At 37.7% G+C, this 23817-nt stretch overlaps 1 protein-coding gene across 6 annotated transcripts in view; it reads left to right on the forward strand.

The window, feature by feature from the left end:
• The window catches only part of WNK3 (WNK lysine deficient protein kinase 3), a 159265-nt gene that overhangs the window by 101179 nt on the left and 34269 nt on the right, over positions 1–23817 (forward strand). For all 6 annotated transcript variants that reach the window (XM_058535911.1, XM_058535910.1, XM_058535915.1 and 3 more), the window contains 7 exons: positions 10836–10900; positions 16611–16758; positions 18407–18523; positions 19870–20025; positions 20107–20158; positions 21679–21816; positions 22177–23117. In XM_058535911.1, coding sequence (XP_058391894.1) covers positions 10836–10900; positions 16611–16758; positions 18407–18523; positions 19870–20025; positions 20107–20158; positions 21679–21816; positions 22177–23117 — 1617 coding nt within the window. The remainder of the gene's footprint in view (positions 1–10835; positions 10901–16610; positions 16759–18406; positions 18524–19869; positions 20026–20106; positions 20159–21678; positions 21817–22176; positions 23118–23817) is intronic.

Genomic DNA, 23817 nt, shown 5'->3' on the forward strand with positions numbered 1-23817 from the left:
CTTCCAATCCAAGAGCACGGAATATCTTTCCATTTCTTTGTGTCTTCTTCAGTTTCTTTCAGCAATGTTTTATTGTTTTCTGTGTACAGCTCTTTCACCTCTTTGGTTAAGTGTATTCCTAGGTATTTTCTTCTTTTGTGTTGCAATTGTAAATGGGATGGTATTCTTAATTTCTCTTTCTGCTACTTCGTTGTTAGTGTATAGAAATGCAACTGCTTTTTGGACGTTGATTTTGTATCCTGCAACTTTACCATATTCGTTTATTACTTCTAAAAGTTTTTTGGTGGATTCTTTAGGGTTTTCTATATATAAAATCATGTCATCTGCAAATAGTGACAGTTTCACTTCTTCCTTTTCAATTTGGATCCCTTTTATTTCTTTCTCTTGCCTGATTGCTCTGGCTAGGACTTCCAGTACTATGTTAAATAGGAGTGGTGAGAGTGGGCATCCTTGTCTGCTTCCTGTTCTTAGAGGGATAGCTTTCAGTTTTTCACCATTGAGGATGATATTAGCTGTGGGTTTGTCATATATGGCCTTTGAGAAGCACAAGTCTTCTGCAGCTGACAAGCCCTGCCACCCACAGGTCCACACACACAGTCAACACAGTCCTGCGCCGTGTGCGCGCCCCGACCTCCTGAAGTGGACCCAGTCTCTCCACCGCGGGAGCCCAGACACTCCGCCACTCCCCAAGCTCTCCACCTGCTCCTTATGCACGCCCTGCCCCACTGAAGTGGGCACAGTTGCCAGGCTACAGAGAATCCAGTCACCAATCTATGCAGGCCCACAAGTTGCCTGAGGGCTTGTTGTTGGGTGGGGCCTGTCTCGAGGGTGGGCTGCCTACCCTGGCTGAGCTGGATTAAATCGGTGCTCTAGCGGGTGGGGCAGACCCTTGGCTAGCAGGTCCCAGGGAGAACTCTCATTGTGTCTGTGTCAGCACGCCCACACCAGGCCACAACAATGGCCGCCGCCAATGTCCCAGTCCCTGGAGAGGTCTCACCTCTCACTGCAGTGCACTCAGAGCCTATCAGGTGAGTCTCTTTTCACCAAAGCACTGTGCACCTTTCTTTCTGGTGAGTTTAGGTTGCTTTCTGAAATGGGTGAGTTTGCACGTGGGCCCTTTAGGAGTTGGTTTTAATTTCTTTGTGCACCAGCTTTTCTGGGGGTACTCCCAAATGTTTTCGTAGCAGGCAAGGTCAGATATTCTGCCACTCGTCTCGATTGTGCTGGGTCCACAAAATGCCCACAGCGGGGGCGCTCCCCGGCTCAGGGCCCCGCTCCTCCAGGGAGGGCTGCATACCTGTGGGCTGCTCCCGGGTGGCCGTGACGCTGGTGGCTTGTGAAGGTGGCATTTTTCCTCTCCAGAAGGGAGTTTCTGCCTCTTCCACCTCAATTAGGATTGTCCGTTGTTGCAGGAGTTCCTCTTATCCTGTTTTCAGTTCTGTCTCAGGGGTAATTTTTCCACGAGTAGTTGTAAATTGGCTGTGTCCACAGGAGGAGGTGAGTTCAGAGTCTGCCTACGCCGCCATCCTGACTTCCGTCCTCTGTAAATACTTTTTAAAAATTCAGAAGAATATAAAGAAAGTTAAAATTACCTGTTATCCCACCTCTCACAAATAAAACCTTTGACGTTTTCCAGGATTTTTCTCTGCATACACATACACAAACACATTTTTTAGTATTTATGAGAATTGGATCATACCAGCTTTTTAAAATATTTCTTTTTTTATTGAAGTATATAGAGCATATATACATTAAAGTACCTTAATCTTAAATGTACAGCTTGATGAGTTTTTACATATATATTCCTCCATGAAATGCAAACAAAGGTATAGAACATTTCCAGCTCCCTAGAAGGTTCACTGAGATTCATCCACATTGTTGCTTGTATGAATAATTTGTTTCATTTTTTTGCTGTGAGTTGTTCCATTGTAGAATATACCACAGTTCAGTTATACGTTCTCCTATAGATGTATATTAAGATTTATTCTAGTTTTTGGCTCTTATGAATCAAGCTGCTGTGAACGTACCTGTATGTTTTTTTTTGGTGGACATGTGCACTCATTTCTCCTGTGTGTGTACCTAGGAGTGGGATTGCTGGGTCACAGGATAAAGGTATATTTAGCTATACTAAATAATGCCCGTCAGTTTTCCAAAGTAATTGTGCCAAAATCCATTTCCACCAGCAGTATATGAGAATTCCAGTTATTCTACATCCTTATCAACACTTAGTATTGTCATTCTTTTAAATTTTAGCCATTCTGGTGGATGTGATTGATATATATTGTGATTTTAGCTTGCATTTCCCTGATAAGTAATGATGTTGAACATCTTTTCATGTAATTATTATAGATTCAAATATCTTTTTTTGTGAAGTGCCTACTCTTCTTTTTTATTAGCTTGCCTTTTTCTTTAGTGTGCTTTAATCACCAAGAGTTCTTTTTTTTTTTTTTTTGTGAGGAAGATCAGCCCTGAACTAACATCCATGCTAATCCTCCTCTTGTTTTTTTTTTCTTGCTGAGGAACACCGGCTCTGAGCTAACATCTATTGCCAATCCTCCTCCTTTTTTTTCCCCAAAGCCCCAATAGATAGTTGTGTGTCATAGTTGCACATCCTTCTAGTTGCTGTATGTGGGCTGCGGCCTCAGCATGGCCAGAGAAGCGGTGCATCACTGCGCACCCGGGATCCGAACCTGGGCTGCCAGTAGCGGAGCGCACGCACTTAACCACTGAGCCATGGGGCCGGCCCATTTCCAACAGTTCTTAAGCCTTTCTTTGTTTTTCTTGACAGTGTTGAAAAGCAGAGACTAGTTTTTTATAGAATGCCCCTCAATTTCGGTTTGTCTGAAGTTTCCTCATGATTAGATTCAAATCATGCATTTTTGGCAGGAATAACATGTAAGTGACATTGTGTTCTTCTCAGGGCATCATATTAAGAGCTCATGTCAGTTTGTCCCAGTATTGGTGATGTTAACTTTTATTACTTGGTTCAATTAGTGCCTGCCAGGCTTCTCCACTATGAAGTTGCCATTTTTCCCTGTATAATTTGAGTTATTTGTAGGGAGATATTTAGAGACTATGTAAATATCCCTTTCCTCATAAAAACTTTCACCTACTGGTTTTAGTATCTGTTGATGATATTCTGACTTCATCATTCCTCCTTAGATTTATTAGTTGGCCATTCTTATTTATTTATTTAATTACTTATGTCAATATGGACTCATGGGACCTTTTAGGTTGTCATATAAGATTGTCATTATTTATTCTGATCATTAAAGTGCCCCAGATTTGGTCAATGGGGGCCCATTCAGGATGGCTCTGTGTCCTTTTGACACGTCTCCATCATTCTTTGAGCACTTCCTTACTTTCTGGCATAGCAAGATATTCCAGGCTCATTTTGTACTTTTCTCTACCCCAGCCCTGGAATCCGTAATTTCTCCAGGGAGCCCTGATTCCTTTTAGTGGGGAACGTAATTTAGAAACCAAAATCTGGATGTTAGGTATGTTTGCTGCTACTTGGGAATCATAGCTTCTAGGGCTCTCAGCAGACAGACGAAAGAGAGAGAAAGAGAGAGAGAGAGAGAGAGAGAGAGAGAATGCATGTTTGTGTGTGTGTGTATTTTATACTGATACCTCCAGCCCACTTTGCTTTTGACTTTGTGTTCTAGGAAAGAGTTTTTGTTTTTATTTTTTTTGCCTTATTTCTCCAGTATACACCCAACATCTCCACTTGATGTATAATGGGCATTTCAAATTCAATATGTCCAAAATTAAATACTTTTTTTTTTGCACTCCCCTCCCACTACCACCCCAAGCCTGTTCTTTCCACAGTTATCCCCATCTCAGCAAATGGCAACTCTAGTTTTCCTATTACTCAAGCCATGTATCTGTGGTCATCTTTTATTCTTCTCTCTCTCTCATATCTCACATCAAATCATCAGAAAGTCTTTTGGCTTTTCCTTTAAAATATATCTTCAAGCTGACTACTTCTCACCACCTGCACCATTATCATGCTAGTCTATTCTCTCTTACCTGAGTAATTGCAGCAGCCTCCTAATTGTTGTTCTTCCTTCTGCCTTTGCTCCTTTATAACCTTTTTCTCATTATCAGAAGCAGAGTGATCCTTTTAAAATGCAAGTCAGATCATGATTCAACCCTACCCAAAACGTCCCATTGCCCATCTCACTCATGGTAAAAGTCACAATATTGTACTTAATGGCCTGAATGCCCTACGGGATCTGGACTTCCCTGCCCAACTCTCTAACTTCTTGTAGATTTTTTTTAACTTCTGTTGTCCTCGAATGATGATTAAATCCTTTCACAGATCTACAACTTGAGGACAAGGATATCTACACTTTCTGCATATTAACAAGGATATCTACACTTTCTGCATATTTTTTTTTTGAGGAAGATTGGCTCTGAGCTAACATCTGTTGCCAATCTTCCTCCTTTTTTCCTTTTTTCTCCCCAAAACCCCAGTACATAGTTGTATGTCATAGTTGTACATCCTTCTAATTGCTCTATGTGGGATGCTGCCTGAGCATGGCTTGATGAACGGTGAGTAGGTCCACGCCCAGGATCCGAACCAGCAAACCCCGGGCCGCCGAAGCAGAAGGCACGAACTTAACTGCTATGCCACCGGGCCGGCCCCTCACTTTCTGCATATTAATAGGCATTGATCTGTTGTAGTTCTTCTGTACTGAGGTGTGGTTTACTTTTACCCCCATAATGAATTCTCTAGTGCTTGTTATAATCAAATACATGAAAGACTACAATCTCCAACATGCATGGCTACCAAATTTTTCCTATCTGCATCCTTGCTGATTGGGCTTTACTTGTAGGGACTCTACCTCCCAGGTTGCCAAATGGCTCAGTCAGTCCCCTCCTTTTCATCTCCAGTATACATTCTCAGTCCTGCCATTAAAAAAAAAACAAAACAAACAAACAAAAACAACATCAGTTGCTCTCTCTGAATAGCTGTAGGAAACTTGGAGGGCTGAGACAAGAGCAGTGCTTGATCAATTTGCTGGTTGGTATAGATCTTTGGTAACTCAACTGGGGGCAGATTTTAGGGGGAAAGTATGAAGTATAAGTCTCCTTTCAGTTAGGTCCCCTTTCATGAGGTGATCCCTAGCGATGCCCTGGCATGAAGCCCAGGTATATTTTTTTCGTCAATCCAATTCTACCTGCCTTATAATTAATGAAACTTCTTCCTAGTTTCTATCACTCTTGCGTGTCAGTCTTTGCGGTGCTGGTGTGTTTTCATCTTTTTTTTATGCGTGTTTAATAGCCTAGGCGTCATTATATGAGTTTATCCAAGGAACTGTACTGTGGATCAGTTATTTCTTAGTATAAATTTCATTATTCAGAATCTTGGCTTGGCCAAGAACTAGACTTAGATAAGTAATGACTTTATAGATGAAGGGTTCTTTATAAGTATAAAAATATGGAAGTGGGCATCATATACAGTGATAATTTTCTTTAAATAAGCAAAAATTTCACTGTTAAACAGATATCTACAGCACACATACAGGCTTGAGCCAGTTTGTGTCTTTAGTTAGACCTGAGTTTGAACTCTGGCTCTTTGAATTATTTACTGTGTGATTTGAGGAAAGTCATTTAATTTCTTTTAGCTTTGGTTCTTTTCATTTGTAAAATGAAGTTTTAAAAATGCCTGTCTTACATTTTCAACTTACTTTGAAATGCATAAAAAATAAGATGGATTGATAGATGTATATGTGTTAATGCAAATATAATAAAATGTTATAGACTGTGAGCGGTGGATATATGGGTTTTCATTGAATAATTATTCAACTTTTCTGTATGTTGGAAAATTTTCATTATGTCAGAAAAAATGCCTATCTTGCAGGCTAATTAGGATTAGATGAGATATATGTGAGAAGCACCTGGCATGTAATAAGTGCTCAATAAAAATAGTGGTTGTTAAAAAGTACTTCATAGGAGAGACATGTTTTTTAGTGTCAATAAAACAATAAGGCAGTTTATGAAATGTTCAAAAGTCCTTCCCAGTTTTACTAGTCTACTTCACTCCAGAATAACTGAATAAGAATCTCTGGAATGTTATGCATGAGCTTGGATTTTCTTTATGTCTGTTTTCTTTTTCTTCCTTCCCTCCTCCCTTTCTCCCCTCTTCCTCTCCTTCGCTTGAGATTATATAGTGCTTGCAGGGCTGAGAACCACTGATGGGAGGAGGGCAAGTAATAGTGAAGTAAGTAAAGGAGAAAGAAGGGTTAGGAACTAACAGAAAAGCCTCTATGGTGTGCACAATGAGTCTCTGCTCTTCAGTACTCTTTGGTGTCATTTGTCCATTCATTCACTTTCTTTTACAGACTCAATTGTTTGTCTCCATTACTTATAGCCTCAGCTTCCTCATTGGTAAAATGAAGATAACAATACCTACCGTTTAGAGTTGTAAGGGCTGAATTCAGTTAAATAATGTATATAAAGTGCTTAGCACTTAATAAACACTCAATAAATAGTGGTTGTTTTGTTGCTGTAATAGAAATAAAAACAATAATAAAAATAAGAACATTATAATAGTGAAAGACATTGAACAGCTATTCCTGTCTCAGGTATTCTTTAGGCACTGGGAATATTGTGATAAATCTTACAGATTCTGTCTCTTCCCTCAAAGAGCTCATGTTATCATGGGTGAGAAAGAGCTAGAAACAAGTTCAAAAGAGAGTTTTAAGTGCCAAGATAAAGAGGAGAGAATGGTGTGGCCCGTGGAATCCAAGCTTAGTTTTGCTTCTCATTTTGGCTTGTCCTCATTCTGCAAGTGCCCAGAGGTACTTTAGTTTTATTGAATTTTGCTAGCAAGTTACTAAGGTCTCAGATATCCAGATATCAAGGTCTCCTTAGGAAAAGAGATTGGTGCCTGTCTTTCTTTTGGATTTGAAGGTGAGAGGTCGGGGAGAGATGAGCACAGTATACCATTTCCTGCTTTCCCGTTCCCCCTGCAATCTAGTCAACCCATACTCAGATTTTTTTTTCCCTGGGTGTAACCTAGATTAGCTTCTAATTATAGATTAAATAACTAGCTCTTTAATATAATCACTGTTTGAACATTGAGAGCAAATACTTTGGCAAAGAGATTTCTGTTTTTGTGCACACAAGATTCAACAAAATGTATCCGATGTAACAAATGTTTGTATTAAAGAAACTTTAAAGAATTATGGTGAGTCCCAGCAAGATGGAGTAGTGACATGGTATCTGGCTGCATAAATCTGGAGGCAGAGCCTGTGTATTAAGTAGAGAGAAACAAAACATAGTTACTATGACAACAATCTGGAATTATATTTTATAACCACTTATAATTACTAACAGGATTATTAATGCTAGTTTGTGTTGGCCCTCAGAATCATGGCTAATAGTTGGTTCATCTGCCTTTTTATATGATGTCTTCAAATCAAGTTCTGTCATATTTCTAGGAGTTTCAAAACTAATATTTACAAATAGATGCTGGGTCATTTTTGTAGACGTCTTTCAAATTTAGTGAAATGTTTCATTTTTACTTTTGTCTAAAACTACTATAACTTTGTGCACTGAAATAATGAAGGCCTGCCCTGAGATTACTATATTTGAAGGTTGATAAATCTGTACAAAGTTGAATTTATTTTTTTCTTATTAAAAAAAGCAAGACGAGTATAGATAAGCTTGTTTAACACCTTGGTGTATATTCTTCCAGACCATTTTATATGCTTATACATACATGTAATTTTAATGTAACCATACTGTACATACTCTTTTATAATCCGTTTTCTCTTATAACATCTTATATGTTTTAGCACATTTTTAAAGGGCTGCATAATATCCTTTAGTATGGATGTACCATTATTTATTTAATGGAGCAGGTAAAGGAAACAAGTGTCTATTTTTTTTTGCTATATGCAACTATAGTCCATGTTGTGAGGATCATTCTTGTAGCTAAATCTTTGTATATACGCTCTTACTCATTTACAGTCCCACCAGTGGTTTATGAAAGTACCTATTTTCCTATACACTTAGTATTTGCTATCTTTTGAAAGTTTTAAATTATGAAATGTATGTATTAACATTATAAAAAGTAAGAAAATGGGAAAAAAATCACCTAAAATGCTTTTTCCTTAACATGACAGTGGTTATATTTGTTATAGTATTCCAGGCTTTTGTCATATGCATAAATGGTTGTAATTATATTTACAGTTTTTTTTCTGCTTTTTTCATTCATCATTAAATAATTTTCCCTGCCTTTACTTGGCGTTCACAATTTCACTTATCAATGGCCACACAATAGTGCAATAACTATTCATATTTACCTAACTCTTCCCCTATTCCTGGATAACTAACTTGCTGCTAATTTTTATCATGTATAATACTACAATAAAAACACAGAGATAGCTACCATGTATTGGACATTTACTAGGAAACAAACTTTATACTCTGTACTTTTTTCTTCCTTTATGTTATTTCCTTAGGATTGATGTCCAAAATTGCTAATATTGGATCACGAACATATTTATGTTACAGCCTTTCTTCTTATGTCACCGTTTTCTTTCTTATTTCTTTCTACCTTCAAACATTTATTGGAAGCCTAAAATGTGCCAGGCAATGTGCTAACGGGCACTGAGAATACAAAGATGAATCAAAGTCCTTGGAGTTAGATGTTAAACACATATGATAGAGGGACATAATAAAAGACATTGCTGGATGATGGTCCATCAATCTATTGGTTGGTTCATCTGTCTATCTGTCCGTCTGTCCATCTATCCATCCATCTATCTCTCCATCCATCTATCCATTCAGCCATACATGATTTTCCCTCTGACACATGGGAGAGCTAGTTGCAGACATGATGCCCTTTTACCCCTAAATATTTCAGTATAAGAACAAGAATATTTTCTTAACCACAATATAATGACCAAATTCAGGAAATTTAACATGAATGTAATACTATTATTTAATCTGTTGTCCACATTAAAATTTCACCAATTGTCCAAATAATATCGTTTATGGCAATTTTCCCCTCGTGTTCCAGGATCTAATTGAAAATCATGCATTGCCTTGAGTTGTGTTGTTTGTCTCTTTCTCCTTTAATCTGGAAGGGTTCCTCAGCCTTTCTTTGTCTTTCATACCGTTGATATTTTTGAGGAATAAAGGTCAGTTATTTTGTAGAATGTTCTTCAATTTGAGTTTGTTTGAAATTTCCTCTTGTTCAGATTCAGATCATGCATTTTTTGTCAGTAATACCCTTAAGTGATGATGTGTTCTTTGTGCATCCTATCATATTTGGAGGCATGTGATGTCAGTTTGTCCCAATATTACTGAGGTTAAATTTAATTACTTGGTTAAAGTGGGGCCTGCCAAGTTCTTCCATTGTAAAGTGATCATTTTTTGCTTTTGTAATTAATAAGTAATCTGTGGGGAGATATTTTGAAACTATGTAAATATCCTGTTCCTCATCCAACTTTCACCCGCTAGTTTTATCATCCATTGATGATTTTCTATCTTCATCATTCCTTATATTTATTAGTTGGCTTGGTACTGTAAGAGCTTTCCTTTATTTATTTGTTTGTTTGTATCAGTATGAACTCATGGATTCTTATTGAATGAGTTATATTCTGTTCCTATCATTATTTATTTTGATGCCCTAATTGTCCCATATTTGGGCAGTGGGACCCCCTTTAAGCTGGCTCCTATGTGCTTTTAATATGTTCCCATCATTCTTTGAGCAGTTCTTTACTTTTTGGCATAGCAAGATGATCCACGCTCGTCTTGTACTTTCCTTGCTGTAGTGCTGGAATCAGCCATTCCTCCAAGGAACTGTCATCTCTTTTAGTTTAGAAACCAAGATATGAGCTAAGGTATATGTTTTTTAAAGAGTCCCCAAGGTGATTTTGCTAGTCTGTCTGGAACCTACTGTAATAGAGGCTTCTTATATATAGGAGTTCTGTCCAGATATTTCTAAACGGACAGGACTGAGGAAGAGTTGAAATAGTCCAGGGAAATGAAGGAACATAAGTAGAATCACAGCGTATGGAAGAGCCCAACTCATTCTGAGGAGCTACAGTTCAGTGTGGCTTCAAGTAGAGATGCTGCTGGAGAATGAGGCAGGGACCAGTTTATTGATGACGTTATTTGCCATATGAAGGAACTTGACCTTATAGAAAATGAGGAGGCATCATAGAGCGTTTAAACTGGGTAGAGAAGTGATCGATTTTGGTATATTTGCATTTTAAGGTCATTTTCCTGTCACCAGTTGGCAGTGCATAGGATGGATTGGATAAATGTTTAAAATTGTTTTCAAACAGGGTTGGCATTTGCCTTCTTAGAGAGCTTAAAGTTTTCTCCTAGAAGGCAGTATTGCAGGTGCTGGATACTAATACCTCAAAGGGATAGTTGGCAGTAGTTGAGGGAAAAGAGAGAAGAAAGAGCAAGACTGTGCAATATGTTAAAGCTTGAGGCATTGGTTTATCTGCTTATGGAATGGCAGCAACCTTTTAGCAATAGTTTTACAGTCAGGACTGGAAGCTGAATGTCGGTGTTCTCCATTGAAAAATAATACAAACAAAAGTATATAAAACAATGTTATCTTTTTTTTAATGAAATATCTTGGTGAAGATGAGTACTGCTACATTTTACTTTTCTTTGTCTTTGGTAGTAACATCAATAATAGGATTGACATAGACATTCAATAGTATAGATGTTCTTACCTGGTTTGTGAGGTAACCAAAATATGAAATGTTAACAATCATGTTTTCTGAAATAATAGCAAATTGCGTCTTTAGCTTAAAGTTTGCTGTTATCCATAACAAGTTTTATTTCTGTACTATTTACAGCCTGTATCCCAACCAGTTGGAGCTGAACAACAAACAACTCTTCTAAAACCGGATTTAGTTCGAAGGTGAGTATATTCAAATTAATACCATGAAAACGATGAAGGTATGTTGAAGTTTGCATTCATTAGATGCTTAGCGTGTCTTGACTATAGAAGCTTCTGTGTTCTTTTATTTGTGCATATGTTCAATAAAAATAGTAGGTATTATTTCTACTTTTTTATGTTAATGAGGATCATATGGATCGTGAAATTATTGACCATTTTCTTGTCCTCATTATTATAATATTCTGTTCTTAAGAAAAGCTTATAAGGGTTAAAAAAGGAAATAAATGAATAAATAAAATGGGTATAGAAGGAAAGTACCTCAACATAATAAAGACCATATATGAGAAACCCACAGCTAATATCATCTTCAATGGTGAAAAACTGAAAGCTATCCCTCTAAGAACAGGAACCAGACAAGGATGCCCACTGTCACCACTCCTATTTAACATAGTATTGGAAGTCCTAGCCAGAGCAATCAGGCAAGAGAAAGAAATAAAAGGGATCCAAATTGGAAAGGAAGAAGTGAAACTGTCACTATTTGCAGATGACATGATTTTATATATAGAAAACCCTAAAGAATCCACCAGAAAACTTTTAGAAGTAATAAACGAATATGGTAAAGTTGCAGGATACAAAATCAACATACAAAAATCAGTTGCGTTTCTGTACACTAACAACGAAGTAGCAGAAAGAGAAATTAAGAATACCACCCCATTTACAATTGCAACAAAAAGAATAAAATACCTAGGAATAAACTTAACCAAAGAGGTGAAAGATCTGTACACCGAAAACTATAAAACATTGCTGAAAGAAATTGAAGACGACACAAAGAAATGGAAAGATATTCCATGCTCTTGGATTGGAAGAATTAACATAGTTAAGATGTCCATACTTCCTAAAGCCATCTATAGATTCAGTGCAATCCCTATCAAAGTTCCAACCACATTTTTCACAGAAATAGAACAAAGAATCCTAAAATTTATATGGAACAACAAAAGACCCCGAATAGCTAAAGGAATCCTGAGAAAAAAGAACAAAGCTGGAGGTATCACACTCCCTGATTTCAAAATATACTACAAAGCTATAGTAACCAAAACAGCATGGTACTGGCACAAAAACAGACACACAGATCAATGGAATAGAATCGAAAGCCCAGAAATAAACCCACACAGCTATGGACAGCTAATCTTTGACAAAGGAGCCAAGAACATACAATGGGGAAAAGAAAGTCTCTTCAACAAATGGTGTTGGGAAAACTGGATAGCCACATGCAAAAAAATGAAAGTAGACCCTTACCTTACACCATACACAAAAATTAACTCCAAATGGATTAAAGACTTGAATGTAAGACCTGAAACTATGAAACTTCTAGAAGAAAACATAGGCAGTACGCTCTTCCACATCAGTCTTAGCAACATCTTTTCAAACACCACATCTGACCGGGCAAGAGAAACAATAGAAAAAATAAACAAATGGGACTACATCAAACTAAAAAGCTTCTGCACAGCAAAGGAAACCATCAACAAAACGAAAAGACAACCTAACAATTGGGAGAAGATATTTGCAAACCATACATCTGATAAGGGCTTAATCTCCAAAATATATAAAGAACTCATGCATCTCAACAACAAAAAAAACTAACAACCCAATTAAAAAATGGGCCAAAGACCTGAACAGACATTTCTCCAAAGAAGATATACAGATGGCCAACAGACACATGAAAAGATGTTCAAAATCATTAACTATCAGGGAAATACAAATCAAAACTACAGTGAGATATCACCTCACGCCCGTCAGAATGGCTATAATTAACAAGACAGGAAACAATATGTGTTGGAGAGGATGTGGAGAAAAGGGAACTCTCATACACTGCTGGTAGGAGTGCAAACTGGTGCAGCCACTATGGAAAACAGTATGGAGATTGCTCAAAAAATCAAGGATAGAACTACCATATGATCCAGCTATTCCACTGCTGGGTATTTATCCAAAGAACTTGAAAACACCAGTTTGCAAAGGTACATGCACCCATGTGTTCATTGCAGCATTATTCACAATAGCCAAGACTTGGAAGCAACCTAAGTGCCCATCAAGGGACGAATGGATAAAGAAGATGTGGTATATATACACAATGGAATACTACTCAGCCATAAGAAACGATGAAATCCAGGCATTTGTGACAACATGGATGGACATTGAGGGTATAATGCAAAGTGAAATAAGTCAGAGGTAGAAGGTCAAATACCGTATGATTTCCTTCATTAAGTAGTAGATAATAACAACAATAAACAAACACATAGGGACAGAGATTGGATTGGTGGTTACCAGAGGGGAAGGGGGGAAGGGGGAAGGCTGAAAGGGATAATTCGGTACATGTGTGTGGTGATGGGTTGTAATTAGTATTTTGGTGGTGAACGTGGTGTAGTCCATGCAGAAATAGAAGTACAATGATGTACACCTGAAACTTTTACAATGTTATAAACCAATAAAAAAAAATAATTTATAAAATGTATGTATAATTTACATTATAAAATATTTCTGAAGTTATGAAACAAATAAAACAATGAATTCTCTCAAAAAAAAAAAGAAATGCATAATGTAATTTACAGTAAAATTCCAGCTAATCTAAAGAAATAAATCATAACCAGATATATAATTGTGTTATTATTTGGTAGTTGTGAACAAATATTTCTCTTTAGGTTGTTCAGATTGGGTAATTTCTATTGTTCTGTCTTCAAGTTTACTGATTATTTCCTTTGTCCTGTTTATTCTGCTATTGTGCCCATTCAATGAGTTTTTTATTTCTATGATTGTACTTTTAGTTCTATAATTTCCATTCTGTTCTTTTTTTAATATCTTCTATTATTTTATGAGATTTTCTGTTTGTTCATTTGCTTCAAGAGTATTTGTAATTGCTCATTGAAGCATTTTGATTATGGCTGCTTTAAAATCCTTGTCATATAATTCCAATATCTTTTTGTGTGTGTGTGTGAGGAAGATCAGCTCTGAGCTAACATCCATGCCAGTCCTCCTCTTTTTGCTGAGGAAGACTGGCCCTGGGCTAACATCTGTGCCCATCTTCCTCCACTTTACATGGGACGCTGCCACAGCATGGCCTGACAAGCGGTGTGTCGGTGCGCGCCCGGGATCTGAACCCGGGCCACCAGCAGCGGAGTGCGTGCACTTAACTGCTACACCACGGGGCCGGCCCCTAATTCCAATATCTGATTCATCCTGATGTTGGCATCTGTTGATTGTCTCTTCACATTCAAGTTGTGATTTTCCTGGTTTTTGGTATGACAAGGAATTTTTATTTGTCTCCTGAACATTTTGGATATTATGTTAGAGACTCTGGATCCTATTTAAATATTCTGTTTTAGCAGGCAGTCACCTTGTTTAGGTGCATAGGTCCTGGTGTACTTTTGTGGGCTGTGGTTCTAATGACAATTTAGTTTTCAGAGTTCTTGTAGTACTATTCTGGTCTGCTTGGTTCACCTGACACCACTGGGCCCCACCACAGGGCCCCATGGCTGGAGTGAGGGGTTGGAGAACACTTCTCCAGGCCCGCTGCCCCAGGCCAGCTTTCCAGGCCACATGCTACTGATGGAGCTCCTGCCAGCATCACCAGGGGAGGACAAGCCCACCTGAACCACGTTCCATTGCTGAGTTGGGGGTCAGGGGACCACTGGGCTTGGGCTGCCTTTGCCTTTGGGTTGGGAGTTAGGAGATGCTGAACCTGGACTGCTGTCTGTTGCTGGCTGGATAATCGGGAGATGCCAAGCTGCTATGTTTTTCCTCAAGTCCTGGGAGTCCCTAGCCAGTCAGTGCTGTCCTGTGATTGTCTATTGTATTATTTCCAGATTTTCTAGTTGTACTTAGCGGGAAGGAACAGGGAGAGTTGAATTTCTGCCATCTTGTCCCAAACCCTAAACTAGTGTTTTACGGTAACTTTGCAAAGTGAATGATATAGCCCCATTGACTAGAATTATGTCCCTTTTATCTTCTGAAGGTGTTGTTACTGCTATTTCTCTGAGTATTAAAAAACTAAGATCAGTATTAATGTATCTTCTTCCACTACTTGTATTTAAGCAAATTCTTTTTCACATGGACATAGAAAAAATTTTAGAACTTATTGTGATCTCTTCTTGTATATCTTTATACAGATACTTCAACATTAGTTTTTAGGAGAGAGTACTTTACCTAAAAATTAGTTTTAATTATAATTTTATTATTCTGCCTTTTAAAAAACTTAATATATATCATGTGCATTTTCCTGTGTCATTACGTAATTTTTCAATAACTGATATTTTAAATGGCTGCCTTAGGTAGTCCCTTGTATAGAGGTATAATTATAATTAATTATTCATTTCAGGTATACAACATAATGATTTTATATTTGTATATTTTGCAACATGATCACCACAATAAGCCTAGTTAACATCCATTGCCATATATACTTATAAAATTTGTGTATGTGTGTAATGAAGACATTTAGGATCTACTCTCTTAGCAACTTTGAAATATGCGATACAGTATTACTAACTGTAGTTGCTGTGCTGTACATTACATCCCCATGACTTATTTATTTTGTAACTAGAAGTTTGTACCTTTTGACTCCCTTCACCCATTTCACCCCATCCCCACCTTCACCTCTGGCAACAAGCAATTTGTTTTCTGTATCTATGACCTTGGGTTTTTTGTTTTTGTTGTTTTTTTTAAGATTCCTCATATAAGTGAGATCATCTGATATTTGTCTTTCTCTTTCTGACTTATTTCACTTAGCGTAATGCCCTCAAGGTCTATCTGTGTTGTCACAAATGGCAAGATTTCATTCTTTTTTATGGCTGAGTAATATTCCATTGTATGTATGTATGTGTGTATATATATACACATCTCATTTTCATTTCTTGTTCTGCCTCCTGCACTATTCCTGTCTCTCACACCGAGTCTCTCTACCCCTGTTGAGTTCATTACATAAACAGGTATATTTTGAGTGAGAATTGGTTTTTATTTGAACATATTAATAAGAATCCCCAAAACAAAGAAGATAAAATTGATCAAGAGCATGCCCTGATAAAAGGTTTCACAGAGATCCATCACTGGCAGTGTTTTTCTTTTACTCCCACTACTATGAGAAGATGTTTGCCACATAAATACAATATGATCTCAGTTTTTCATAACTTTTATGATTTTATTTATTTTTATTTTCCCCCAAAGCCCCAGTAGATAGTTGTATGTCATAGTTGCACATCCTTCTAGTTGCTGTATGTGGGATGCGGCCTCAGCATGGCTGGAGAAGCGGTGCGTCGGTGCGCGCCCGGGATCCGAACCCAGGCCGCCAGCAGCGGAGTGCGCGCACTTAACCACTAAGCCACAGGGCCGGCCCTTCATAACTTTTAAAAACAGCTTTATTGAGATATAATTTACATACCATTAAATTCACCCATTTAAAAAGTGTACAGTTCTATGGCTTTTAGTATATTTGCACAGTTGTGCAGTCATAACATTTTAAAAGATATTGTAGTACTCATTCATTTTCCTTAAACTCATTATTTATGATTTTATAATTGGGAGTTTCTCTTAGAATTTTACCATCAAGATGGAATGATTCTAGCCACGAAGGAACTTCAGATGTTAACTCGGATTTGGGTTAAATATTGGTCTTTGAGAATCACAGAATGATGTCTGCTCTGAAAAATTGAATAGAAGTTGCTTTTGTTTTTTTAATTACTAGTTTGGATCATGATGTGGCAGCTCTGAAGGAAAACACCAATACCCCTGATAACCCAAGCGGAAATGGCAAACAAGATCGGATCAAACAGAGAAGAGCTTCCTGTCCTCGACCGGAGAAGGGGACTAAATTCCAGCTCACTGTCCTTCAGGTCAGTGTGTAAATATGGTTTGGTTAAGAGTGTGTGTAGTGGGCCGGCCCCGTGGCTTAGCGGTTAAGTGCGTGTGCTCTGCTGCTGGCGACCCGGGTTCGGATCCCGGGCGTGCACCGACGCACTGCTTGTCCGGCCATGCTGAGGCTGCGTCCCACATACAGCAACTAGAAGGATGTGCAGCTATGACATACAACTATCTACTGGGGCTTTGGGGGAAAAATAAGTAAATAAATAAAATTAAAAAAAAAAAGAATGTGTGTAGAGGTCTGGGGGGGGGAGTCAGGGAGGGGCAATGTTGCCGCAGAGATGAAGATAGAATATTGTGAAACTCTCTCTAAGTTAACTTTTCCTCTGTTAAAAAGTTTTCTGATAAGAGTATTATGTGTTAATTTTTAAACTTAGGAAATATAGGGGAAATAAAAGGAAGAAAATAATAATGACTTATAACCACCTCTCAGAGATGGCTCCTGTTAATATTTTAGTTTGCTTTTATCTCTTTTTTTCTGTATATATGTGTAGTATTTTGCCTTATAAAAGTTGTAATAGTATTAGTGATAGTAGCAAAATTTTATTGAATTCTTTTGTGGTAGACACCCTGAATGTTATTCATTCATTTTATCATTTAATCCTTCAATAACCGTATATGGTAGGTGGTAGTATGCTCATCTTTACAAATGAGAATACTGAAGATTAGAGAGGTAAAGTAATTTGCCTGAGGTCATTCAACTAGCAAGTGATAGTAAGATCTGAACCCAGATCAGACTTTAAAGCCCATATCTCTAACCAATATGGTATATGTTTCGGATGGATGCTTAAACTTCCCTATATATAATTTTATTATTCTGCCCTTTAAAAAACTTAATATATATCATGTGCATTTTCCTGTGTCATTAAGTAATTTTTCAATAACTGATATTTTAAATGGCTGCCTTAGGTAGTCCCTTGTATAGAGGTATAATAATTTAATGATTCCTTCTGTTGTTCTTCGTTTAGGTTGTATCTTTCTGTCTGTCTGCCTATCTGTCTCTTTCTGCCAGCCTGTTGTTTTTTTCTAACTTTCTGTCTTTCTCTCTGAGTCTGTCTATTTCTCTCTCTCCAGCAAACCCCCTTGAACACAAATCTATGTATATATCCCTGATCATTTCCTTATGCTAAATTCCTAGAAGTAGAATTAGTGTGTCAAAGAGTATGAATATTTTTAAAGTTTCTAGATACATGTTGCTAGAGCACTATCCAGAAAGGTTAGACCAGTTTATATTTCCATTAGCAGTGCATTTTCTTTTGCTTAAAGAGTCAATTTGTGGGATGAAGAGAATTTTGGAAATGAATGACCGAACTTAGATCTTTGCATTGCAGATAGCTATAGTGACTATTTTTTGCCTTTTTATAAAAGTTGTGTTCCATTTTCTTTCCCGCAGGATCACATTTCTAACTTATTTTTTGCTGAGTAATTTGAGCCTTAGATTTGTCATAGAATGGCTGTTTGGGCAGTATTTCACCATGGGAAAGACAGAATCTTGTTAGATTCTGAACAGTTTAAACCATTTTTTCCATACTGTATGTGAGTTCATCTAGATGTTCCCTGTACCATTTGCAAAGAGAAGACAATGACTGATTCTTAAACTGGTGAAATGTTTGTGCCCAGGTGTCAACCTCTGGAGACAACATGGTGGAGTGTCAACTGGAGACACACAATAACAAGATGGTCACCTTCAAGTTTGATGTTGATGGTGATGCTCCAGAGGATATTGCAGACTATATGGTAAGTACAGTAAAACAAATTATTTTCCCTTCAGCATTCTGTCTCTGTTTTCCCCTCTAACTCTCCCCTCATTTATTCAGAGCCATCTCTTTTTAGGGTACTGTTACTTTTTAAAATTTGTACAGAGTTAAATTGGTTATGGTCAAGAGTAAGTCACTGCGCTTCCTCTGGTTTCACTATATTTATCTGCAAAATATTAGGAGATTTAATTAAGAGATGATCTAGGTAAGTGGTTCTTATCCCTGGCTGCATGCTAAAGTCACCTGAAGAGCTTAAAACAATTCCATTGCTTGAGTCCCTAAGTAAATCAGAATCTTTGGAGGTGAGACATAAACATCAATGGTTTGTAAAGCTCCCCAGGTAATTCTAATATGTTAGCTACTGATATAACATCTTACATATAGGTGTTCAAGTAATGTTAATCATTTCATTTAGTTTTCATATTTTCTTTGAATTGTTACACTTAAGTTAGTATTTTTCCCTTTTTTTTTATCGGGATGGGTTAGGGTATCAAGGAAAGTATATAATGCTTTTGTTTCTGCCAGTTTTCTTTGGGTATGCATTCCTGGCCAAGTAGAATTAAACATTTTAAAAGTTAATAATTTTGTCAATTCTGCCTTGTTTAACATAGTATTTTCTGAATTGTCTCTGGGCCATTCTTTATCATCTTTTAGAGATGTTTCATTTTGTGATTTGTGATGTAAAAACTTTGGGGTTTGGGGGGGCCGGCCTGGTGGGGTAGTGGTTAAGTTTGCACATTCCACTTCAGCAGGCCCAGGTTTCACAGGTTCGGATCCCGGGCGTGGACCTACACACCGCTTATCAAGCCATGCTGTGGCAGTCGTCCCACGTGTAGAGTAGAGGAAGATGGGCACAGATGTTAGCTCATGGCCAACCTTCCTCAGCTAAAAGAGGAGGATTGTCAATAGATGTTAGCTCAGGGCTAATCTTCCTCACCAAAATAAATAAATAAATAAAAGCTTTGGGGTTTGAACATCCTAGTTTTAAACATAAACATTGCCTCAGTTATGTTCTTCAAATGACATGCAATTTCTAGAATGCTGGATATTTTTTTAAATGCTGGCTTCTTCTCTGGTAGGTAGTGCCAATCTGACAAATGTCAGTGGTCTCAATATAGAAAGAATAATAAAAAAAATAGAAAGAATAATTTAATGTATTGTGTGGCATTTTATTGCTGGTCTTTGATAATTCTGTTGTGACGTTTAGATCTAAATACTTAATTTTAATTTATTTTTCTTTAGGGTAGTCACCATTGATACAATATTATAATTTTGAAAAAACTAAATTTATTCTCATGCATAGACTTACTTTTTACTTTTGGACAGGTTGAAGATAACTTTGTGCTGGAAAGTGAGAAAGAAAAATTTGTAGAAGAATTGAGGGCTATTGTAGGTCAAGCCCTGGAGATCCTTCACGTCCACTCTGCTGCAGAAAGAACCATTGGAGTTGACTCTATTACCGTGGAATGCAACAGTAGCCAAGTAAGAGCAATTGTTTAGCAAATAGGTCTTCTTGCATATGTATCAGGAGCTTCTTTATTTATCTATTCATTTTTAATTCAGACAGGATCATCTGAACAAGTACAGATAAATTCTGCATCCACTCAAACCAGCAGTAAGTATATTTAATAAAATTTACCTTTTGGCTTTTGAAGCAAGACATTTGGAAACTTTTAATTTACACATCTTAATTGGGAAAGATGTTAGCCAATAAAGGAATTTGATAAATTGTTAATGTAGGTTTTCCCACACTTTGAAAGGACTTTATCACCCATAAGTAAAAAGTAGAAGTAAAACCATTCTCCAGATTTCCTCCAAGTGTTGGTTCTTTATCTGATTAATTTATTTCTGAGTTGTCACATGGTATGTTACCAGAAAAGCAGTCACAGTACTGATGACTTTTAACAGCTTTACTGTTTGAACTTAGCTGGTAAGTTTTATTTTCCCCCTGATGTGAAATGGACAGAAACTTTCTTAACTAAAATCATCGTGTTCTAAGTTTGCCTTATGTTTTAATAGTCATTCATATCTTGATTTCATTCCACTAGTGATATGCTTCTCTCTGCTCTGATCACTGATAAGTTTTTGTAAATCAGATACCAGATAAACTTCCAGGGACTAAAAATGGGGTCTTCTCTTTTCTTTTCTGATGAGTTTATCTCTCCATTCTTCTCAGCTCTGGTCATGGGTATATTTAGAGTATCTGGGAGGGGGAAGAGAGCCATAGACAAATGAGGACCTCTGAAGGAATTATAACAACATCAAGAAGCCACAGGTGGTGTGGGAGTCATGGAACCAGATACCATTTACGCTGAAATTCAGTTTGTGTTAGGATGCTAGGGCCCTCCTCGATCTTCTTTTTCTCTTTGGCCAGGAGTCTGAACAGATTTCTGACTGACAAAGTAGGGTAAAGTTTAAAAGAGAATTACTTATTTGAATAAGTTTACAAAGGAAGAATAAAGATTTAGGGGCTTATTTAACTTTATTTTTTAAGCTGTCATACAGTAAAATTGACTTTGTTTTCTTTTGGTATATAGTTCTGTAAATTTTAATACTCATCTAGATTTAGGTAAGCACCACCGTAATCATGACACAGAACAGGAGATGTAGGTTTTAATGGAAAAATTGTTTTCCATTTTTTCCCTAAAAAGTGCCCTGCTTCTAATTGTTATTGATACGATGTTTGTTTCAGTAGAATCTAAAATTCTTCTCTAAAAATGTCTTGTGCTGGGCCGGCCCCGTGGCTTAGCGGTTAAGTGTGCGCGCTCCGCTGCTGGTGGCCCGGGTTCGGATCCCAGGCGCGCACCAACGCACCGCTTCTCTGGCCATGCTGAGGCCGTGTCCCACATACAGCAACTAGAAGAATGTGCAACTATGACATACAACTATCTACCGGGGCTTTGGGGGAAAAATAAATAAATAAAATTATTTAAAAAAAAAAAAGATATCTTGTGCTTAGTTCTTTAGAGTATTTGTCAGGGTTGGGAGGTCTGGTCTTATAAATTACACATGTCATAGTGCTGTTAGAAATGGAGATACAAGACAAATTGGTGTTTTAACCTGATTTCCTTAGTCAATAAGGTGAATGTATTGACAATTGCCTAGCATATTAATTTTTGCTAATTCTTTCTACAGATGAATCTGCTCCTCAGTCATCCCCAGTTGGTCGGTGGCGATTCTGTATCAATCAGACAATAAGAAACCGTGAAGCTCAGTCTCCCCCTTCTCTTCAGGAGTCCATGTCTACAGTTCCTGGGCTACATCCACTTTCTAGTAAGCGTTCATTCTCTGCCAACTTTATCCATACTTGGAGGATGGGGATGCAAAATATATACCATAGTTTTAACTTGTTTTCATGGGTATTTTATACTTTTGAGAATTTTCATAAGCATTTTTGAAGATGTTATCATTAGGGTGTAACTTAAGCCATTTTTTATTTAATATTTATTTAAAAAAAAAAGATTTTTTTCCCTTGTCAGGTTGGATCCTGTGTATTTTGAATCTTATTTATAAGAGTACGTTCATACAGGTTCTTATTTCCCCCTTGTTCCTCCTGTGCCTTTTGAGTTTGGGTACTAGTCCATGCTTTGTACTTATCAATACGTGCTTAGCCATTCTTTGTTATTGCTCCAGGTCCAAGAAACACAAGTAATAAGGAAATATCACAGGACACATTGCTCACTCTCGAAAATCCATGCCAGCGTGCACTTTTCACCTCCAAATCAGAACACAAGGATGTAGTCGATGGTAAGATTTCTGAATATGCCAGTGTAGAAACCAAGCAGCCAGCTATACTATATCAAGTGGAAGATGACAGGCAGATAATGGCACCAGTTGCTAGTAGTTCCAGTTATACTGCTACTTCAGTTCGTGCGGTTCCAGTTGAATGTGAGGGACTCACCAACCAAGCAGGCATACTCCTACCTGTGTATCCATGTCACCAAGCTGCCAGTCAGGCTGATGTACTTATGGCCCCTCCTGGCGGGTCAACTCAGATTGCTGGTAACTCTCTTACAACTCCGGCTTTTATGTCTGATCAAAATCCTCAATCCTTATCAGTGGAGCAGCTGACTATGGATGCAGAGTTTATTTCCCAAGAAGGAGAAACCACAGTGAACACTGAATCAAGTTCTCCTAAGATGGTCATTCCCACTCAGACCCCCAGCCTTGAACCAACTACCCTTCTACCCACTACTGTCCTGGAATCAGATGGGGAAAGACCTCCAAAAATGGAGTTTGCAGACAATCGAATTAAAACTCTGGATGAAAAATTAAGAAACTTGCTCTATCAAGAGCATAGTATATCTAGCATCTATCCTGAGAGTCAGAAGGATACTCAAAGCATAGACTCTCCATTTTCTTCCTCTGCGGAAGATACACTCTCTTGTCCAGTGCCAGAAGTCATAGCCATCAGTCACTGTGGAATTCAAGATAGTCCTGCACGGTCCCCTAATTTTCAGCAGACAGGCTCTAAGATTCTGTCCAATGTGGCTGCAAGTCAGCCTACTAACATATCAGTGTTCAAAAGGGACCTGAATGTGATAACTTCTGTGCCCAGCGAATTATGTTTACATGTAAGTATCATTCTTTCTAACTAATTCCTTATCTGTATGCTTTTAAAGAAATGCCTTTTTTTCCTGAAGTTCTGTCCTTTGAAATGAAATTGTCTATGTCACAAGATTTTGAGGTCACAGGTATTTAAGAAGGCCTTGACCTAGGCTGCAGGTGTCCAGAATTTCCCAATAGAGATGGTAGAACTATCTTTGGTAAGAGAGCCCTCTGGTGAATTAGCTAGGAACTTGCGAGCAACATCTATTTTTGTATTAATGACAGAACACGACTGATTTATAGATTGTTTTAGTAAGTAGGAAGAACTTACTTTTAGATTTCCGCTTAAAAATGCCTGGTATCAGTTTCCTTTTTAAAAAATTTTATGGTTTTAATTTAATCTTGTTTTTACGGGTTTTAATTTATTTGAATTTTTTTTTTCGTGAGGAAAATTGGCCCCGAGCTAACTAATGTCCATTGCTAATCCTGTTTTTGCTTGAGGAAGATTGTCCTTGAGCTAACATCTATGCCGGTCTTCCTCTATTTTGTATGTGGGATGCCGCCACAGCATGGCTTCATGAGCGGTGTATAGGTCTGTGCCTGGGATCCAAACCTGCGAACCCTGGGCCAACGAAGTGGAGCACATGAACTTAACCACTGCACCACATGGCCGGCCCCTATTTGAAAAATCTTTAAAAGAAGAGAGTAAGAATTATCCATAGTCTC

The sequence above is a fragment of the Diceros bicornis genome, chromosome X (genome assembly GCF_020826845.1).
Source record: "Diceros bicornis minor isolate mBicDic1 chromosome X, mDicBic1.mat.cur, whole genome shotgun sequence".
Taxonomy (NCBI): Eukaryota; Metazoa; Chordata; class Mammalia; order Perissodactyla; family Rhinocerotidae; genus Diceros; species Diceros bicornis.